The 22587-nt window shown below is 45.3% G+C and overlaps 1 protein-coding gene across 1 annotated transcript in view; it reads right to left on the bottom strand.

Annotated features, from left to right (window-relative positions):
- Positions 1 to 653: 653 nt before the first annotated feature.
- The window catches only part of NELFA (negative elongation factor complex member A), a 386029-nt gene continuing 364095 nt past the window's right edge, over positions 654 to 22587 (bottom strand). The window contains exon 11 of the mRNA XM_069632129.1: positions 654 to 3361. Within this exon, the coding sequence (XP_069488230.1) occupies positions 3177 to 3361 (185 nt within the window). The 3' untranslated portion in view covers positions 654 to 3176. The remainder of the gene's footprint in view (positions 3362 to 22587) is intronic.

Genomic DNA, 22587 nt, shown 5'->3' with positions numbered 1-22587 from the left:
CGAGATGCCACCCTGTTCTGTTGATCTGTCCACCGGGCCGATTCTGAAATCCATCTTCGAGTTTAACCTGGGTGTGTGTGTTTACCACCCCCATCATTCCTGAAGTCTAAGCTTTAGAACCCTGCTTGTTATTATGATAGCGTTTAGCTAGACCAAAGTGTCTAAACCGTGTTCACTCTAATCGGATTCCCCCACATAATCCTCAATTCTAGAAATCCATATTGAGAGTATACATTCTCACGTATCCAAATATTTTGTGCTAATAGTTTGGCTCAAATTATTTTTTTTTGTTTAAACAACTTGCTTCAAGGAATAAAGTCACTTTGTATGCATTAATTGAGTTGATTTTAAGTTAATCACACTAATGTACATCAGACAAAAGCACCACAGAATGCCATTGAATTATTTTGGCCACAATACCGAAATTCATGTTGGGGGACAACGTTCTCTGCCAACTGCAAAAGTATTTATTTTTACTATGGGCCACTTTTTGGATCATCTGGCACCTACACTTGAGACGGAGGTAGACTAGTAAAAAGTGCGCAGATCCAAAAAACATACATTGAGTATTCAGTATGCCTCATGGACAGTACAGTTGTACTTAAAGATTTTTAAAAAATGTACATACAGAGAAAACAGATCCTTGTTTATGGTTTCATTAGAAAATCTAAACTTTTATTTTACATAAGGTATTACACTGAAAATACATACCAGAAGACGACACCTTTCCATTTTTTTTTTTACATATGTACAAAAACATGAAATAGAAAATTGATGGACTACGATATAGATGTAACATTTTACAAAAACAAACTTGTTAAATGGCACCAGATTCCAAGGGGCCCCCTTTTAACAATATTGAAGTTATTTATTCAGTCCAATCTCTATGAAAATGTGGAATCAACCTCAAACGAGGCAAGAACCAGCAGTATCAAACTTTACCTTACATCCAAGCAGTGGTCTAAAATAACATGTAGCTAGACAATTTTTATTGATGAAGACACACCCCAGAAAATGCAATTTTATGGGTGTTATCAATTTTTTTTACGATCATACCAAACTAGGCTATACTATTTAACATTAGAGAACTGGGCAAATGTTGATGGACAATTGCATACTATTGTCAAGCTACTGAAGCTTACCCAATCGAGCATAAAAGGGATTCATGATGCTTTTGGCAGAGGAAAACTGCTGAACCCCGATCACTGTATGGTGCACTACAAGGGACTTTTCTATAGTGTAAAACAGCTGTATCGGGACATTCAGTTTGAATAGCGCTAGCAAGTACTAACTTGCAGGCATGTCAAATACTAATCACAAATTGCTGGGTGTCCCCATGGACTGGCTTCTTTAATAATTGTTTGGAGATATGTATTGCGTACATGGCGGGTACACTTCTCTTGCTTGTCTTCCCACCATGGCGTATGTGTGTATATAAGATACAAATGCACAACAGGAGTTTGTATTGGTAGCAACCTTTAGCAGGTATACAAAACCGCAGAACATGTTAAGATCACTGTTTATTGGTAGAGATGCGTGTCTGTAGATAAATGTGAAAGGCTTCACTAGTACGTTGGTTTACATCTCAATTGCATGTATAAGTGTTGATTTAGACAGATCAGTAACAGGCCTTAGCCAATTAAAACCATGAGTGTAAAATAGTAGTCCCAATGCAAATAATAGTGTCTGAATGTACCGCCCGAACCCTCAGATTTTGCCATGGCGGAACAACTCAAATAACTTTAGCCAGATTACAGAAGTAAAATGCAGAGGCTTCTGTACCTATTTTAAGCATGCAATGTTAAATTGTGAGATGTGCACAGCATTTGTTAGAATTACACGTACGTGTATCACGTAGATATGAAGAGGCCATGTACGATATAAATAAAGCACCATTACAAAATTCAGTATGCTGTAGCATGAGCGATAAGTGTTTTATTTTGAATAGGAAATTGGAGAAAAATTCTGCTTGGGATGTGAAATACACTGCTTTCTTTTAAAAGTTAAATTAGTACACATACAGAGGGGTCCAGATATTTGGTGATCATATTCTTTTAGTTGAAGACAGAAGATGGCTTTAAAACTAAAACGGTTTGTTTCTATGAACATATTAACATTTTGGTTGCAACTCAATTTGAGCTGGAGTTTGTTCAGTTGCATGCCATCCAATTAACTTTAAATAATCAGTACAGAATTTAGAATTTGAAACTACATATGGGCAAGCCTAGTATTTTTTTGTTTAGGAAATAACTTTTTGATCTGTTAAAATCTTTCTAAAAATCCAAATAAAATCCATTTAGTTTTCCTGTACATTATTCATGCACACCTTTAGATGTAGACAAGTAAAGAACGCATCACTGTCACTGCAACTCCGAAACCCAATCAGCCTTGCGTGTTGTTGTGCTTTGCATGTTGGGTCTTCACAGGAAGGCTTTGGAAATAGTTTTGTCTTTAGCCAATATAACTATTTGGCACAGACGGAGATGGCATAGTTACTGCTTGGTCACTGAGAATTTCCAAAGACAAACTATTTGAAAATCTTGACTAAATGCTATTCAGAAATGTCCTTATTACAGCTGGTTCAAAGCAACAGAGAATAGCCAATGGATACACATAGAAGGTCCTAGTTACCTTAAACTCCTCGTTCCTCCCTCATCTGCAATCAAATAGTCTACAATAACAGTTGTTGCTGTATATTCTACAGCAATTAAGAACGCAAGCTTGGTCCATGTTACATCGAAATGAAGTGGCATTTGCTTTAAAACATCTGTTCATCTTCTTAACACCAAAAACAATCACCAAAAGCAGTACTGCACCAACAGTACTATTTTTATGGAAACTATTCCCAGATTCCAAGAACACTCCGGGCATCTGAATGTGCACGGTTTACTTTTTTCTTGACATAGTTGTCTGCATTTCTCTGAAACGTAGTCTGTTTAGCAAGTGCAATGTTCGCAGTATAGCCACAGCTTCTTTCATGTGAAAATAATCTGCCTATTTGCTTTGATGCCTGGATGGAACATAGTTCATCTCCATTGTCAGCACTTGGTATTCAGGTAGTAAGAGTAAACTCAAATGTTCCTTTTCAAAGCCATTTTATCCACTACATAGGCTGCGTCCACCCAGCTTATGAATTTCTCTTGATTTGGTCCACAATACATTGTTTAGGCAAGTCTTTAGGACACATTGGTTATGGGTTTGTACTTTTTTAATCTGGTCCACTGTCCAGTAGAATAGTTCATTTCAAACACTGTGTCAACTAGCATGGTGGTGTTTCCAGTCCCATCTGCCTTTGGTAAAACTTCCGTGTGCTCACTAAGCTTTATCTGAATAATATCACCCTGTTCTGGGCAAGGGTTCTCTGTGGATGCAAGAAGATACAAAATTAGAATTCTAGGCACGTTCGTTTATATAGCCATTTGGGACAATTCAAATCACAATTAGCAGAATTCAGAACAGTAGCACTTGTATAGACAGCCCACGGTATGTACCCCTTCATCCAGACAACATGAAATGCTCCGGTTTCAAAACAGCGGGACAAACATTGCTCGCATAACATAACCATCGTAAAACATTGGCCAAGCCAAAGGTTTAGCATTTGCAGTTTATTGCATTTGATAATTATAGGAATGAATGCAGTAAATAGACACAACAAACCCAGTAAGACAAATATTACATACCTGTAATCGTTTTTGAGGCTTAGATTCACATGCTTTGCATAGACCGACATCTAGTGGTTGCTGCTGGGTACTGCAGGACTTGTTTTCAAAATTCAAAAAGGGACGTCAACCGGGCATGTCTATTACTATTCCTAATGTGACGTGTACTGTACCCATGGTTCTTCACGCGTCGAGGGCCTCAGTACTATTATTTTTACTGACATCTTTCAACACACCTAATCGACGATCGATATATTCAGCAGTGTTCGACGAGTCTGTCAACGATTTACTTCTCAATGGCCCGCTCGATAAACCATCACCAGGCTTTGGCCTATACAGTAGGGAGAGCAGGGGGAGGACATCTTTTGCTTACATTACAGAATGTCTGTTCACATTCCCCGATTACACTCCACTGGCTGTCTTTAGTCCATATGGAAAAAAAAGCATTTTAAATTCTACCCATTGTGTAACTGCAAGTTTCAGCGGAACGGCACATGAAATTCGTGTAATCATCGTCTCCCTAGAGACAACCAGGAGACGCGGTGTAAGGCGTGCAAACTTTTTCGACCAAAGAAAATCGAAGGTCGAAAGTTTGGCGGCCTAGGGCATGCAGCCCGGGGAATCAACAGACAAACCGGCTGGCGCGGACGAGTAGGACATAGAAGACAGCACTTGCATCTTTAGTGATGTTGATGACAACGTGGGACATTGAGGAATCCTGCATGCTAGTCCACAGCTCTGAAGGGGAGGCATCACACACTGCTGTGGAGACAACCCCTGGCGAAAGGAGCATACACAAGCACGAACATGGGAGACACACAAACATGCTACACACAATAGTAGCCCCAGCCACAGTTCGGCAAAGGCCTCGTAGAAAAAGTCAATTGCAGTAGTCGACGCAACTGGTACAACAGTAGTGCTGGCAGTGAAAAGGACCTCTGCGTCTGTCTCAATCTTCGACACTGTTAGGACAGTTTTTCTAAATCCTACCAGTGACTTTACTGAACCATACCTGAGGCAATACAGAAACTCCACTCTTAGTATAAGGCTGTACCACAGGGGAATATGTGTAGCGTTGACAGAGCATCCATCCAGGCTTATTTTAGGAGGGAGAAAGGGCTGTAGGAAGGTACAAAGAAATTGTAGCATACATATGGTCCAAAGAAAGACTGAAACAATATGTATGGCTAAAATATTTGTTTTGATATACATGTAGGCCAAGATAAATCTGGAGAAAGGTAAGTACTAGTATACATTATATAAAACGCAATCGTTTAAAACCAACTTCATACTTATGGTATACAATCCAAAGTAGAACCTTGTTAATAGCAATAAGCAGTTCAAGGTGAGTTAAACCCAAGGTAACACATTTAGAATGGCATTAAACTATTCTTGGGGAGTAAAACTAAAGTAGTTAGACTTTTAGAATACAATAAATAATTCAAGGGCAGCAGACCTCATTGGTCGTATTCACAGTGTTATTCAATTATAGAACCACTTCATTATACCAACACTGTTACAAGTATCTCTTGCAACATATATAACTTCTATTTTGAATGGCTACAGTTACACCACCCTCATTACTTTGAAGAACACAGTTCAGAGCTAGTAAAGTAACTCATACTTTCTAGATGGGCCTTACCCTACTCGGGGATCAATATGAACACAGTTAACTATTTGAGAAGTGACCTAAAGCAGTTCAGGGAAAGCATAACCCAATTTTCTAGTTTAAGAAGAGAAACAGCCATTCAAGGTCAGTATAACCGATTGGTATATGGGATACATTACTCACAGTAATCTTATTTCTGACGCTTGTACATTCACATGCTCTGCATAGTCCGACATCTAGTGGTAGTCGTGGTGCATTACAAGATTGGTTTTCGAAACTCGAAAACTGACGTCGACAAGATGTTAGTAATACTATCCCTAGTATCCCATGGTCCTTCACATGTCGAGGTCCCTCAGATTGTTTCTGACATGAGGTTGCATGAAGTGTAGCTTGAGTACAGATGTGATAAAGCAGAAACGGTGATAAACAAGAATGTATGCATGCGTCTTCGACGCCAGTAGCGGAGGAATGAGAGGAACTTTTCACCAGGACATGGCTTTGTGAAGTGGTGCAAGCGGACAGAGCCTCCAGGAGTACTTTGATGGAGCTGAATACTAGGCTGGAGTCTACTAGGTCAAGCATGTAAAGTAGAACGTTAGCTGGTTAACATTCGATTGGGTTTAAGGTTTGTGACCTGTACCATACCATAAATCTCTTCCACTTGTTAGAATAGCAGTGTCTGGTGTTCGGTTTCCGTGCCTCCTTCATGAGCCATGTTCATAGATTGAGGCCGTGGGTGGAGGGATGCTTCCCTGTGTTGTGTTCCCTTATTGGTTATGTAGAACATGAAAGTGGTGCTGTCTTTAAGGATTTCCACTGTTTGACCTGTAAGATGTTGCTGAAAGTCTTGAAGTCTTGAGAACTGCCAAAAGTTCCAGGAAGTTGATGCGTCTTTGGGCTGTAGCACATGTCCACTGACCAGGGGCTGTGTGGTGGAGGAAGTGAGCCCCCCCCACCCTTCCCCATCTAGCAAGTGAGGCATCTGTAGTTTGCATTGCTGGTGGAACGCGGAAGGGGTTTCCTTTTAGCATGGTATCTCTGGACCACCAGCGAAGAGCCTATACCAGGGTTAGCGAAACAGCTAGACCGTCCCACTGACCGATTGCCCGAGACCATAGTTTCACTAAACATTCCTGCATTGGATGCATGCACAGGTGCACGTGTGGCATTAAGTGAATGCATGAGGCCATCATCCTGAGCAAGCGTATTGCTTTGCTTACAGTTATCTGGCGAGCTGCCTTGTAGTGAGGTACTTGCAACATGTCTTCTACTCTTGTCTGATGGGAAAGCTAGCTCCTCTTGTCTTTAGAATTGCTCCCAGAAGTTGTTTTATTTGGCTGGGGACTAGACTATTTCTTTTCATGGCTGGAGAAGCCCAAATTGAAAAGAAGGTGGATTGCCATTTGTGTATTTGGTTAGTCCTCAATGAATAGCCAGTCGTCCAGAAAAGGGTATACATGGATTGACTCTCTGGCCAGATGTGCTGCCACTATGGCAAGCACCATTGTGAATACTCTTGGCGCTGAGGCGATGCTACAGGGGAGTACCTTGAACTGGTAGTCAATTCCCGCTATCTTGAACCGCAGATATTTCCTGTGCGCAGGGAGCATTGAAATATAAGTATGGATCTTTCATATCCAATGTTGCCATTTAGCCTCCCAGTGGTCATTCAAAACTTTTAAGGCTCGACATGTGTTCGTAGATCTAGTACTGGGCGCATGGAAAGGTATTTCTTTTGTACAAGTAACGATGTTGAATAAATACCCTTGTTTACCTGATTTGCTGGCACTATCTGTATGGCGTCCTTTTCCAGCAGTGCCTTTAATGCTAACAGTATGCACGGCTCCTCTGACGTCATCTGTGTCTTGGCAGGCGGGTTGGGTGGCATTTCTAACAATTCGATGCAATACCCGCTTGCAACGGTGGACAAAACCCACTTGTCTGGCATTGTTCCCTGCCATGCATGGGTGAAGTGTGAAATTCGACCTTCTACTGGAGTGGCATCGGAGGGGACCTGCAGCAGTGTGTCATTGTTTGGGAGGTGTGGCGCCTTTCCGGGTGAGGTTCTGCCTCTTCCTCTAGATCTTTTATTTACTCTTTGAAAGCCAGAAGAGGAATATTGACCTTGCGATGGGGCCCAAGTTGAATACTGTCTGCCCTGAGTGCATCTGGGAGAGCGTTGTGAACCCGGACCCTGACACCTTCTGGAGTTTGAGGAGCCCCATTGTACGTAGGGCTCGTTTTGTTAACTCGTCAAGGGATTTAAGAGTGTAATACTCCTTTGCACTATTGAGGGCGTCTTCGACAGCCTTATCGAAAAGTAGATTAGGTTCCACCGGCATGTTAAGGAGGGCAGCCTGAGTCTCTAGCTTAAAACAAGACTGAGCCAGGCATGGCACTTGTAGAGCATGCCTTGTGCGATGAAGCGGCCTGCATTTTGCTGTCTCAAGGAGGGTGCAGTTAGATACCGACTTGTCCATTACAATAGTGCTGAACAATTGCGATTTTAGGAGTTCTGGAACTGCTTCAACCTGGTGTTTCCCAGTCATCCGACTTGTGGCAGCCATAACTAGCCAGGAGTGTAGTGTTTATGATTGTAGCTTGATATGCCGCTGAGGAGGCAACTTCCCTTCCGAACGTGTAGATTTTCTTGCTTTCTTTGTCTGACGTTGCTTCAGCTGACACCAGAGGAGTGCCAGCCCTCTTTCTGGTAGCAGTGACTAGTGAATCAGGATTTAGCTGACCCCCAATATACAGGGGGTCTGTGGGCCCTGGCCTGAATAATTTCTCGAAACTGGGGTTAACCGGCCTTGTGAGGTTAGGCGCAAGTAGGGAGTGCTGTATACGTCTTTGTACAGACTAACAGTGAGGTAAACTGAGTGGCGGACTATCTCCCAGAATGTCCTCCACAAAGTCCCGGTCTACTTTTGCCTCTTGGGTGTCCATACTAAAGTGTTGGGCAGCCTTCAGTCACAGTTCATTGCATTGTAGTGGTCTATGGGAGAATCTGCTACAGGCTGGTCTTGGTGGTCAGGCGACTGGATGACAGTTGTCACAATCTTAGTCGTTGTATAGGTCCTAACTGTATAGGTCCCCTTGAGAGCCAGGGTCTAGTGACCCTGAGAGATCCCCACCATACATGTCCCGAGAGGGGTTTTGGTAGGTGGAGGGCGGTAGGCCTAGGGCTAAGTGCTAGGCTGTGGGTCCAGATGAGGTTTTTTGGCAGGGGGTTTATGTTTTGAAGACCCTGGCTGTGAGGCATCTCTAGGGACGTTAGTTCTTCTGGATGCTGGGCTATGAAGTCAACAAAGCTTGACATCCTTTTTAGAATTCTGTTAAATTGTTCAGGGGTATAGTCACATGAAGGTGGGACGCTTCACATGGTAGGGGTGACTTGGGAGGGAGCCCGGTCCTGCATAGCTCGAGAGTTTGTGTACAGGGGAGGAAGAATCCATAACCTGAATGCTTTTGGAGGACAAAAGGCGTCGAGGATTATAACTTTCAGTGATTTTAACAGGGTAGCAGGGACGCGTTTAATAATTTCTTGCATTTTCAACACATGTTTAGGGGACGCTGATGCACCTTTCGCCGCTTGTTTTTATGCGGGGTGTCTGAACAGACTTTGGGTGCCAGTTTTGGAGGCCTGTCGTGAGGCGAAAGTGTAAGCGATGGCTCAGAGGGCAGGGAAGATCTAGAGGCTATTACCGCAGACACCGCGTGGGCTCGATTTTGTCGAATGTCAACCATGGGCTATGTGCTTAATGTTCTTGGACTTGTGTGTGCTATGCCTGCCAGGTGTCATCTCAGTCACATAGCCGCCGGCCTGCTTATTGGAATAGGGGGCACGCACATGGGGTTCCGATGAACCGCGGTTGCCTTTGGCGTCACTAAGGACACCGATACTGCCCTCGCTGGAGTCCTCCATCACGTCGATCGATGGAAGCTTCAGCCTGCATTGAGTGGATGGCCCAGTGCCTTGTGCGACCTTCTTTGAGAGTTTTCGGGCGGAAAAGTTTGCAGGACTTACAAAGCTTTTCGTGGTGATCCCTAGGAAGACAGTAATTGCAAGTCTTCCCACAGCAATTTTCTATGGCAGTTTGGACAACATTTAAAAGGCGTTTTGGCCATTATAAATGGGAAGGGGAGGAAAAGGGGCAAGAATATGAATTCTCTAAAAGCAGTCAGTATGAATGCGCCCGTACACTCCCTCTCCCTACTATAAGGGCCGATGGCCAATGAGGCCTGTGAAGGTCACGCCTGGTCGACTATTCAGTCAAGCTGTCGAAGGTGTTGGCCGCCAAAAGCCAACGAACAGTTGGATGGCGCTGCGGCAAAAGCATACAATAAAAAAAAAGTCTACGGATAAACTTATCTAGTCAAAGGCATCAGCCTGGAAGAAACTCTGCAACTTCTGAATGACCACGATGGCGGAAAGAAACAATGTGAGGGACCTAGGCGCGTGAAGGGCCATGGGTACAGTACACGTCGCAATAGGGATAGCATTACTAACACGCCCTGTTGACGTCCGTTTTCAAGTTTCGAAAACATACCGCATAATACTCTGCAGCTACCACTAGATGTCGACTATGCAGAGCATGTGATCTAAGCAGATCCACAAGCCTCAGAAAAACGATTATAAGGACAGTTTAACCAAGGATACTTTTCAGAAGGGCAGGATACAATTCTACGATACGTAAGAACTCTAGCAGACTGTTAAGAAAGGCAATCGGCAGTTCAAGGTAAGTAAAGAACCGTAAACTATGCAAGGGGGCAATATGCAACGCTTATGACAAGAAATTCATGGCTGTTTTAGAAATGCTCTAAAGTAGATCATATCCCAATGGTACACGTTAGGAATGACCTACAGTTATTCAAGGTAGGTAAACCATATTGGTAAGCTTTTACACTCATTCCTTTTCAGAATACTAAAACAGTACCAACACAATTACTTTTACGTGTGAAACAGTTCAAAGTAAGTAAACCAACTTCTATACGTTTTAAAGGAGCAGCCAGCAACTTAAAGGGTAAGTAGAGATATAGCTAACCCACTAACTTCTTTAGAAATTAAGTACTTTTCACAGTTATAATTTCACAACAGAAGCCTGATCTTTTCGAGTGCTTCCCTATTCTAGAGCATGAGATTTCTCAGAGGCACAAGAGGGACTCTAGTGGTCTAAGAGCCAGCTGTAGGCACGTCAGGATAGGGTTCAATTGCAGGAAAGTTCCAGAGGATCTCTTCAAACAAGTATTCGCTTCAGAGTTAGTTGAAAGTGTTCAGGGACTTCACAGAAGGCTCCCTTAGTTACAGTATTTTTCGCCTGGGCGAATGGTATGGGAAAACTCCCAACCACACGAAACACTCTCTCAGAGTCACAGGAGTCACAAGACTTAACGTATTACCCAAGCAAACAGTACCTCAGCAGAAAAGATGCGCTTCTGAGTTGATGCCTTCAGGATGCAGCAGCACCCAATACGGTCCTTGGTCGGGGTGGGGGTGGGGGGCTCTAACAAAGGATTCTTTGCAGATTCTCGCGGCTCTGTGGATTTTGTGCCCTTTTACAGGAGCCAGATGAAGAATGAATATGGGCGGTTGAATTCTCTTCACTCTGGTGAGGGGAGTTCAGGGATTTGAATCGTGTCTCTGGAGGTCCAGTTTTGGACGGAATCAGACTTCAGAAGACCATGCACTGCACTCAAAGGTCCCCTGGTATTGGCGTTTTGCAGTCCAGGAAGGTCGCATCACGTCGAGGGATGGCTCGTTTAACAGGTCTTAAGACTAGTGGCTCTCACCAGCCGCTGGGTTTGAGGCATTGCATTCGGGAGCCCCAGGTGGCTTGGAAGGGTTATATCAGGCTCTGGTTACACAGCAGGCTCTCCTGTTGCTGGAAATGGTTACAGCTGTTTGTTCATCTTCCTCTTCGGATTTTGTTCCAGTGGTCGACTAGTCAGCAGTTTCCAGGATCGGAGTATATCAGGAACTACAGCACAACTTCTGCAAAGTCTCCCTGCTGTTTACAGAAAGGGGCGGTCTGGCTGTCCAATCAGGACAGCCAACCCCTCAGTAGGAACTGGTTTGTTTCAGGCAAGGTGAAAGACAAAGGGCTCTACAGTTTTGGACCACTTCCTCGATGCCTGCCTCTTCGGGGAATACACAGGATTCCTGATGAAGACAAAACTTCAACCGAGGTCTTTCCCGCCAGAATAGCAGAAGACCTAAAAAAACAAGCAAAGGGGAGATGGCGAAAAAAGAAGGATCCCACCATTCTCCGAGAATGGTGGCCCTCCTGTGCAATACTGTGGCTGTTTTGACAGCCTTCGAGTAATAATGACTAAGTCATAAAAGTAGTTTCACTGCCACCAGCCATTCAAGCCAACTTGTAATTGTAACAACAATTTTACCAGGTATGTGAGAAAGGGGATACTTTGCATCTCCAAAGCACTCCGCAGACGGAGAGGTGTGCTGGCTCACTATATAAAATGTAAATCCCACTTTACCCTTTGGGAACAGTAGTTCACCCAAGTACATTAAAAATAAATTACAAAAGTCATCCATGAAAAGAGTTAACTACAAGGGGAGAGGGGAATACGATTCCCACTCACCTAGGGATAAGGCAAAATAATTACCAAGTCCAAGCAAAATGTTCAGGGGTTGACACAGGTCAGGAAGATTATTCACATTTATGAAAATGTTAGCGAACAAGGCCCAGTGCATATACTTCCATAAATACCAACTGAGAGATTGTCCATAAACTATTTTCATAAATATAGATTTATATGGGAAACCGCAAGAGATTAACTACAATCACAACCAAACTGACTTTATAAAACAAATGCTTAATGTGAAAGGTAACTATTCAGTTTAAGAAAATGTTGCCCACCGCAGTGATTAACATACTCCTATCCCAAAGTCGCCTTTTCTCCACAATTATGGAGCATTTTGGCCTTCGGGACATGACTAGAGCACTTTTTGTAGCACGAAAAATAGGTTTATATCTAAGTGAGGACAGGCGCATGTGCGGCCTTAGCTCTGCCTTCTTTTCCCCCTACCCAAGCCTCACCCTTCAGCATTTTCCCGATAGCCAAGGTCAGTGATCTGCGAACAGCTAAGGATACTTTAAGAGTGGAAGGTGGTGGGAGTATGGAGGAAAGAGACCTCTGGACTAGGAGTACATTAGTCACTGGGGTGAGTAACTTTCTTGCTCCTGTGTTCTGTCTGAAAACACATTCTCTGTTAGATCTCGCATTAAGATGTTATCAAGACTGAGTGGTCACTGTTAACATCTATGCACATTAAATCCACTCAAATAAAAAAAAAAATTAAAAAATCCCGCCCCTTTTTCTCTATACTTCTGGGAGATTCCTAACACTGCAATAATTGGGCCGGAGTCGACCAGAAAATAAAAGGAACAAGGTGTCAGCCAAATAAATTGAGTACTTCTTGCTCAAAACAGGCATTAATCTTATCAGGGCATGTTGCAGAAAGCATGCGGGGTGGCCCATCTAGCCGCTTTGAATACATCCTCTGCGGGGAGAGGTCTTTAATAGGCCAGAGGCAGCCTTGGAGCCAACTAGATAAGCATTCTTACCTTTTGGATCAACTCCCTCCCATGTCAGTTGCTCTTGCGCAACCACCACCCAGGGGGCCTACGACAGCTGCTGATTGTCTAAAACCACTCTGTATGGCCAATGAGAAGCAAACAATCATAAAAATTCTCCTCTTTAATTCGCGCAGTAGCTTGCTCAGGAGAATTAATGGGTGGATGGTCCAAATTTCATATTACTTCGAGGTTTTTGAAAACAAACTGCCTGGCCAAACTAAGCATCAGATCATGAACTCATGTCACGGCAGTAGTGTTAACAAGGCAGATTGGATAATCCAAGGAGCTACTTTTGCGATGGACTTCCAGGGGACATTTCTGCAAGGCAATTGAGGTCACTCCACTCTAGCGCTTACTAGGTGCACATGATGACCATTTAGTGATGCGATACATTGAAAAAAGTAAGCCTTCAAGATGTAGGAAACTATCCACCTAAAAAATGGTGGCCTTAGATGCCCGTTTACCTTTCTTAGAATTGCCAAATGTGACGAAAAGACTTGAATTTCGGAAGTCTCTTGTTTTGTCAAGGTAGAATTTAAGCAATCTCCAAACATTTAAATTGAGGAATCGCTCTGCATCAGATGATGGTGCAGGAAGGAATAAGAGTACATACATTTCTTGAAATGAAATTATGTTGCAACCATTGGTAAAAAAAATGGACTAGGTTGAAAGAAAACTTTTTCCAGATGAAAATCGACGCCAAGCGCCTGCAAATTACAAACTCTTCTTGCAGGCGTTATAGCGACAAGAAACAAAACCTTCCAAGAAACCAATTTGAGATCAGAAATAGCCATGGGTTTAAATGATTAATTACATATTGCACTAAAGGTACTACAAGAACACAGGAAGCCATTAAAGCCTCTGAAACCACCAGGCAGTCATGTGAGTCGACTTTAGGAAAAGGGAGCAGGCCTGATAGTCTGTCGTAATGAACACACTGGCCACAGTTGTACCCCAACAAAATCCTATAAAATTCAGGTCCTGGGAAACAGTTGGAGGAACTAGCTCACTGAAAGACCTAGGCAATAGAGCAAGTGAAGCAAGATTCTGAGGTGGGCCCTCAGGAGTCAATCATCCGAATATAGTTATACATGGACACCCTGCAGTCGGAGGTAAGTTACAACCACCGACATCTTGGTAAAAACTCTTGGACCCGAGCGGATCCCAAATGTGGGAACTCAGTACTGAAAAAGAGCTCAGCTGATCGAAAAATGTATTCATTTTCGATATGGGGTCAGATTGGGATGTGGAGATTCACATCTTTCAGATTCACTGCACAGAGGAGAGTAGATCAGATCTGCGCAGGGGCAATTTTTAATTTCTCTTCAGAAAGATGGAGGTTGAACTGACAGGTCTAATATTGTGCACAGGCCAGCCTGGCTGGGTTGGGCACTGTGTGTAGACAACCTATGTTGGTAAGGCTTATTCTATTGTGTTCATAGAGAGAAGTTTTTCTACTTCCTTCAGTAGAGCTGGGGATCAGTTCTTGAAAATAGGTGAGATGAAAGGATGAATAGGAGGACTAGGAAGGCGGAAGCCTTTGAAAGGGCCCATACACGAGACCCATCCATCTGCGGTGATGGTCCTCCATGGATCCAGGTGGTTGGAAATGCTCCCCCCAGGGCGTTCCATGGGAATAGCCCTGACCATCCCTTTTCGGTCTTATTGGTGTTGGCAGAGTGGGTTCCTGCTCAGGAGGAATGGCAAAAGAAACTTCTACCTGCAGCTCTTTGCGGTTTTTTGCTGATTAACACTGTACGTAGTTGTCTGAATCTACGGTCATCAAAACCTCGAAATCCTGATGACAATCGAGAGTGAAAATCAAGCCTTTGTGGAAAAGGCAGACCTCTGAGTCGTTGGTTTACTAAGGGCTAGGTGGAATTAAGCAGGCATATTACTGGTCTTCCTTTTTGTATCTTCATCAGTAGAACTCAGGAAAAAAATTCTTACCCTCAAAGGGGCGATCTAGGACCTTATCTTCATGTCTTTAGCGAACTTTGTGGTGTGCATCCATGCTTGCTGGCAGGTATTTAATGTAGTTGCAAGCCCCGGAGCAGGTGTTTCCACAGATGTCCACATGAGAGGCAGCCAACCAATAGGTCTTGTGATGGTATGGTACAGTGATGTCATCGTAGCGTATGATAAAATGCTCAAATTCCGACAACTCATTCCAGAGTTTTAAATTAGCCACAGCTAAGATAATCTCCATTTGCTTGCCTCAATATAAGGGCTGAATTGTAGTAATCTTTCTCCCGACTGCTTCGAAAATCTGATCCACCTAGCTCAACAGCTGTGAAGTGGAGGAAGACGAAGCCTTTGAATAAAGGGTAGCCACAGCTACAAATGTTGAAGCCTGTTGAGGGAATGAAGTTAGCGGAACATCCCCAGACAGTAGTCGTTAGAGTCAATCTTGCAATTGATACGTGTTCCTGCACATTCATTTGCAGGATGAGCACAGAATGTTTAGACGCTTTTAGGGATAAGGCACCTGTCCATTAAAGGTTGAGCCTATATTACTTTACGGTCTAGACGTGTGCTTAAAGCTACATGAACATCCACATTTGCTACAGGGTTGGTTATGGAAAGTAGTTTTCAGTTTTTCCAAGTCACTGGCCAATGCACTGGTAAGACATGAGTTAGGACTGGTACCATTGTCTTCCAGATTTGACTGGAGGCGACTCAAATCATTCTAAAATCATTAGCCCCCCTAAGAATTCCCTCTATGAAGACTTCAACTCAATGATAAAAGAAAAGTCTGTTAAATCTATGAACAAATTCAGTTACATGAAGCAAACTACTTGACGCTATTGACTCCACAGATGAGTTAATTGTCCAGAGAAGACTAAACAAAAATTAAAAAGTTACTCACTGTAGTGACTAACGTACCCTTTGTCCCCTTTCCTCCATACTGTATGGGCGTCCCTTCCTAGGGACGGGAGACAGAACCTTTTTCACCAGAATAACCTTCCCCTTTAAATTTAGAGGTGCACAGGGGTGCGGCCCTGGGAGCACTCCCTTGACTCAGTCCCATTTTAACGCGTCAACAACATTTATCATTGCCTAATGACACCTGTATTATTAGAACGGGGTGGGGGGAGGGGAAAGTAGGAAATATGGAGGAAAGGGAATATGTTAGTCACTAGGGTGAGTAACTTGTAATTACTCTTAGGTCTCGTCCCCTTTCCTCCATATTGTATGAGCGATTACAATGGAATTTAGCCCCAGGGTGGAGGAGACCCTCCTTAAGCAAACAAGTTCCTTAGAACCGCCTGTCCGAAAGCGGCGTCTGATCTAGAGCCGGCGTCCAAACAGTAATGCTTACAGAAAGCTGAAGGGGTTGCCCAGGTAGCTGCCCTGCTTATGACCTGCCACGGAACTTGCTGCTGGAAGGCGATGGCAGTGGCCTTGGCTCTGAACGCGTGAGCGTGCATGTTGGCTGGCAGCGGCTTGCGCTGCCCCTCATAGGCCTTCTTGACTGCCGCACCTATTCAACTTGCGATGGACGTCTTGGATGCCTGATAACCGGGCCTGGAGCCCCCCAAAGGTGCCGAATAGTGCGTCCGATTTGTGGAAGCCCTTGGTCCTATCCAGGTAGAGTTTCAGAGCGTGTCCGACATCCAGACAGTGTAAGACTCTCGGCGCCTCGTCCTTGGGGTCTGCAAAGAAAGTAGGCAATACGATTTCCTCGTTCAGATGGAAAGCAGAGGGTACCTTAGGTAGGAACACCGGGTGCGTCCGTAGGACCTCCTTGTTCCTGCGGAAAGTGGTATAGGGCTCTGAAGCCACCAGAGCCTAGATCTCGCCGACTCTGTGAGCTGAGGCGAGTCCTACTAGCATAGCTGTCTTGATGGTGACCAGCCTGATGTTGGCGGACGCCATTGGCTCGAGGGGTTTGTGCGTCAAGGCGCCCAACACCACATTGAGGTCCCACACCGGGTGTATCCTCTTGATGGGTGGGTAAAGCCTGGACAAGCCAGTCAGATGTTGGACTAGTGGGTTGGAAGAGGAGAAGACCTCTTCCGAATTCCTGTGGGCCCCTATGGCTGCCAGGTAGGTGCGACATGTGTCCACCTGTATACCCGAGTGGGCAAGGTGTGCAGTCAGGTGGGGTCAATCTCCTTAGACTCTGCCCAGTGACAGAACCTGCTCCATTTACTCCTGTATTGGCTCCTAGTGGCCTTTCTCTTAGCACTCTTGATTATCTCCAGGCCAGCCCGAGATAGGCTCAGGTGCTTGAGGATGATCTGCTCAGGAACCACGCTGAGAGCGCTACCTTCTGATGAGCGGGTTGGAGAACCCTGCCCCCCCCTACTGGGACAGAAGCGGTGCTGGACCCAGCGGAAGGTGAATGGGAGGTCTGTCCGAGACGCTGGGCAATTCGGAGAAGCACGGCCTCGCTGGCCACCAAGGCCCCTCACTATGATGGTGAGGTGACCAGCTACTTTTATCTTGCGGAGTACCCTGGGGATCAGGGGTCTGGGAGGAAACACATAGGCTGTCATAACCTCCCATTGAATCTGCATGGGGTCGCCCAGGGAGCCGTGGCCCTGTCCCTGCCAAGATGCAAACTGCTGGCACTTCCTGTTCTTCCAGGAGGCAAATAGATCCAACCCGAGGATGGCCCCATGCATTGAAGACCACTTGCAGCAGCTGGTTGTTCAATTACCACTCGTATGTGTCCGCTCCCAGCCTGCTGAGCCTGTCCGCTTCCAAGTTGGCCTCCCCCGGGAGGTAGACGGCCCTGATGTAGATGTTTTCCAGGGCCCATTCCCACATGCTGACCGCTAGGTTGCACAGCAGAGGGGACTGGGTACCCCCCCCTGCTTGTTGACATAGTACATGCTGGTGGAGTTGTCGGTCTTGATCAGGACAGTCCTGCCCCCAATGAGTGGAAGGAAGGCCCTGAGGGCTAGCCAGAAGGTTTTGTGCGCTGGCCAGTTGATATGCGACTCCTGCTGGGACCAGACTCTGGACGCTGTGGCTGTCCAGAGTGGCTCCCCAGCCCGCTAGGGAGGAGTCCGTAGTAATGGTGACCACAGATTGCAGTACTTGGACCACCATGTGAGGTCCGAGTGGAGAGAAGGAGGTATGCTGACCAGCTCCGCTTGGGAGCCTGTCTCCCGATTCCATGAGGCTGCGAAGTGCAAATGCACTCTCCTCATCCGGAGCCTCATGTGCGGCACAGCCAAGAGGAGAGCTGCCATCATACGCAGTAGGTTCTGGTACTACCAAGCCGAAGTCACTGGCCTGGTAAGGAAGTGAGTTGATGGCCGTAATCTTGTCCTCCAAGGGATAAACTCTCGGAACTGGTGTCCCAGACTATCCCCAGGAAGGTGAGGAACTGCGTGGGCTGCAGCTGAGACTTGTTGAGGTTGATGGTAAATCCCAGCTTGTGGAGCGTATTCAAGTGCGGAGGAAGTGTGAACCACACCCTCTGGGGATCTCGCGTTGACAGGTAGACATGGTGGCCCAGAGTAAGACTGCCACTGCATTCATGAGTCTGGTGAATACCCTGGGGGCCGAGTTGAGGCCTAAGGGTAGCACCTTGTACTGGAAATGACAGGCCATGATCCTGAAGCGTAGGAAGAAGCAATGGGGCTGCCAAATCGGCAGCACATCCAATCTCCCTTGTCCAGTGTCTCTGCAATGAGTGCTGGAGTTACAATCTTGAATTTCTGAAAAGGGAGGAAGAGGTTGAGGGTGGAGTCCAACACAACTCTCAGGCCAGCCTGATGGTTTTTTTATGGCTAAAATCCTAGAATAGAATCTTAAGCCCCTCTGGGAGGCTGGTACTTCTTGCACTGCCTGGTCCTCGACGATCCACCGGATTCTCTGCCATCAGAGTTGCCGTCCCAATCTGTGGGAGTGGAGGGGTGGAAGGAGGAGAGAGAGGTATAGGCAGACAGTACCCTGTGGATACTACCAAGAAGATCCAAGGGTCCGCAAAGTTCTGGCGCCAGAAATGCATGCGAGAGGCTAGCCTGCCCCCCCACTGGAGACACATGGACCCGGAGGGATGCGTCATGCCTTTTTATTCTCCGAGGCTGCTGCTGAGGAGGGGGACTGGAAGAAGCCCATGCCCCCCCCCCTTTTGTTGCTTGCGCCGGTGCGGAATCGGCGAACGGTCAGGTTGTCTTGTCCTCCGTTCCTGGAATCCCCAGAACCCACCAAACGCCCGCCCCTTGTCGGAGCGTTGATGCGACTGGGTGTACGCCTTGGGCGTGGCCTTCGTCAGGATAAAGACTTTGCAAGCTTTTTTTTATCAAATGCCTCGTCGATGGTAGAGTGGAAGAGGTCACTACCCTCGAATGGAAGGTCCAATATGCGATCCTGGACGTCTGGATTAAACTTGGTAGCCCGAAGCCAGGCTGTCGTCCTCATGCCCGTGGCGATGAAGATGGCCCGGCAAGCGGTATCGATGTGGGCCACTGTGGACTCCATGATGTCCTGTGCTACCAGCCTGGATTCTCCTAGACCCGCCGTGAAGCGTGCCTGGCTTTGCACCGGAAGTTCCGGAAGGAAGTCTATTTCCCGCCACAACCTCTGGTTAGCGGCTGCCAGCATGGCATCCGCGTTGGCCCGACAGGTGTGGCGAGGCGTTCGAGTACATCTTCCTCCCATACACCTCCAAGATTTTCTGCCTAGCCAAGGACGACTATTGGCTTTGAGTAGAGTGACTCTGCAGCAATCACAGAAGAATGAGACTGGGGGTGCATTGATAACAAAAGTGTATCTCCCTCCATCTGTCTATACTTGGCATTGAGGTGCCGATTGACAGGTTGGACTGAGTGTGTCTTGAGCCACCCCTTCTTGGCCAGAGCCACATCTTTCTGCATATGTATGGAAGAAAGGTGATGGGACCCCAATTCCTCACTTGCCAAAACCATTTCGAAGAAAAATTATTGAAGATTATGCATCTTCAGGGTCAAGGTCCTGAGCCAGAGGAGCAGAAACGAGAAGCAGCTGTTGGCTGGTCGTCTGCGATGCAGTGTTCCCCCATCATCCTTGGAATTAGGATTCGTCTTCTGAGCATAGGGCCGACTTTAGAAGAACCAAGGGCAGGACAAATGAAGATTTGCCCAAGGTGATACTGGAGAGATGCCACAGAAAGTCTGGGAGGAAACTTAGTCGGGCGGTCGAAGCACAACGGGCTGAACGGGATCTTGGTGCTACCCAGATTGGCTGTTTGGGGGCAGGAGGAAGCACAACAAGGGACTTGCCTGATGTCCTGGGATGAAGAACCACAAGCCCACATTGTACAGAGCATCTTCAGGACCCTGGGAAGCACAGGGGCCTCCACTTTGAGATCCAGTGATGAAGGCACAATCGGTTTCAGGGAGACTGGGGCTTCAAGCAGGAGCTATGATCTAGATGTCCTGGTTCTACATGGTTTCAATGTACATCACCACCTGGTAATTTACTACACAGAAATTACTTTGCGCCATTCCATCAAAATCTTTATAAATACCTGAAAGAGCCCCCCCCCCCCAATCCTCCACAGCTATATACATCACACTGCACCAATGTAATTTCAGTTAAGACAATTACCATAAGGTAATTTACTTTGACGAAAGCGTACACATTTATCAACACCAGATCAAAAGGTAAGGAGCGCCGCAGTCTGTTTCTTCTGGACTTCTGGCGAGGCAGAGATGTGATGCCTGATTCAGTGGAGCGTGCAAAGGATGCGGTTGAAAAGTTTTGTTCCTTTTTTCGGGCAGCAGGCCTTCCACAAGTGCAGGTTCAGCGCTCCGGTAGCTCACCAAATGAGCGGGTGAGGTCTGCTTTATCCCCTCCTGTCAGGCAGCAAGTGAAAATAGCACCCAATCTCACACAAAGTATCAGACATTTTTTCATATTTATTTCTATGGCACTTTAAGCTTTTCCAGGCCAACAATGTTGAGGATCTGTAGCATTCAAACTGGCAGTTGCTATCCAAACAGGAATAGCCAATGGCTATAACATCTGCCCAGCAACAGACATTTAGGCATCAGAATATGTACTGGGAACAAACAGACCCAGCCCCCACATCTAGGCTTACATACAAACCACCTCTGCCTGCGAGAGCAGCAACTTTCCCTGGGAAAGGTTAGTCTATATAAGGCAGGAAGTAGGCCAAAGAACAAAATTGCCAAAGGACAAGCAAGTACCTTATGGCACTGCCATTTTAGGGTGCTAGCCACCATTAGTAGCCTTTTTCAGAAAATGCAGGAGTAAAATGTTAAAAACACGGTTGAAAAATATCTGCAGTCACCAGCTTGTCCTAAGCACACTGTGAAAAGTAAACAAAAAGTCATTATATAAAAAGTTAAGGATACAAAGAATCCTAACCACACTTCACTTTAGGGTGATGTGCGCAATTGTAACAAAAGAAATTCATCAAGCAACGGTCTCTCAGTAATGATAGTCTTACGGACTAATCGGTTTCACCCGTGTCTCTCCCCAGAAAGCCACAGAGTTGGAGACTAGTCCATGGACAACCAATGGCACATCACATCTTGTGTCGTGTGGAGTATAGCTGGACAGGTGTGGTTTAGATGACTTATTGCTATAGAATCTCTGCTACCCTGGCAATGATCTTATGGGTATACCCTTAGGTTTATAGATCAGCTGGCTTCATTAAAGGTGCATGTTGCCGAAGGGGTTCTTGGGAGCCTTTACAAAATCAGTGCAGCTGATCACAGCACCCCTATTGGTAACCATCCAACGCTCAGTCTTAATAAGGTTTTATTATTATCATGGACAATTGGTTACATTGGGCCCTAGAAGGGTTTAAGGGTTATCTGCCATGCGCTGTATGCGATCCATCACAGAAAGTATTGGTTATGTTTATATACATAGAAACTGGTCTTGCATTGACTACAAACATTTAATCAAATCTAAAAGTGGGTTTTCGTCCAGGAAATGGCAACACTAATCTGTGTCTAGACTGGTCATTGATAATTCCATGGTGTAGGCTAAAATATAGTAACTTGTATGCAAACATGATGGATTTTAACGGCATTTGATTTTTTAAAAATTTGTATTATTCATCAGCCCATAAGGCTTTTGAAACAAAACACCACAATAACACAAAATAATCAATGAAAATAAACATAAGAGACCCAGATATACACAAAGATTCAAAGTAAAAACATGAACTAATCTAAGACGTGAGCAATTCCAAGATCTTAACAGTGAACCACATCTTAGTCAAATAGTAAATGGTCGAAATGTCATTTCCTGCATGAAATCGCTCAATCTGGATAGTAAGCATGTGAAATGGAAACATCCACATGCCCTAATTCGAAGCTTATTTAGGCTTTCAAAATACAAAAAAAGTTGCTCGACAGTTTCCAATGAACTAGTGCCACAGAATCTACACAATCTGTGGTCCTTACCTAGGTCCCATCCTACTCCCTTTAGTCTCAAGCATGGTGGACAGATTAGTATCCGCATGTAGGAAGTGAGAATCCTCTTGTGTGGGTAATCTTGTAGATATCTAGGAGCGACTGTTTTTTTGGGGGAGTTGTAAAACAAACTCACCACTGAGATTTAGGGGCAAATTTAGCCATAGTCTGTTCACAATCGACATGACAGTTTTGATGCTTCTTTTAAATCTTGGCTATGAGCATAAGCAAGGTGGGTGCACAGTTTTTGTGCTTCGGTCATTAGTGTCCTAAGGCAGGATTTCTGATGCCATTTACAAGCAGGGAAGCAGCTGATAACCATACTGTTAACT

Source organism: Ambystoma mexicanum, chromosome 6q (assembly GCF_040938575.1).
Source record: "Ambystoma mexicanum isolate Mex_15411 chromosome 6q, UKY_AmexF1_1, whole genome shotgun sequence".
Taxonomy (NCBI): domain Eukaryota; kingdom Metazoa; phylum Chordata; class Amphibia; order Caudata; family Ambystomatidae; genus Ambystoma; species Ambystoma mexicanum.
The sequence above is the reverse complement of the archived record's forward strand: the minus strand, read 5'-3'. Positions and strand labels throughout refer to the sequence as shown.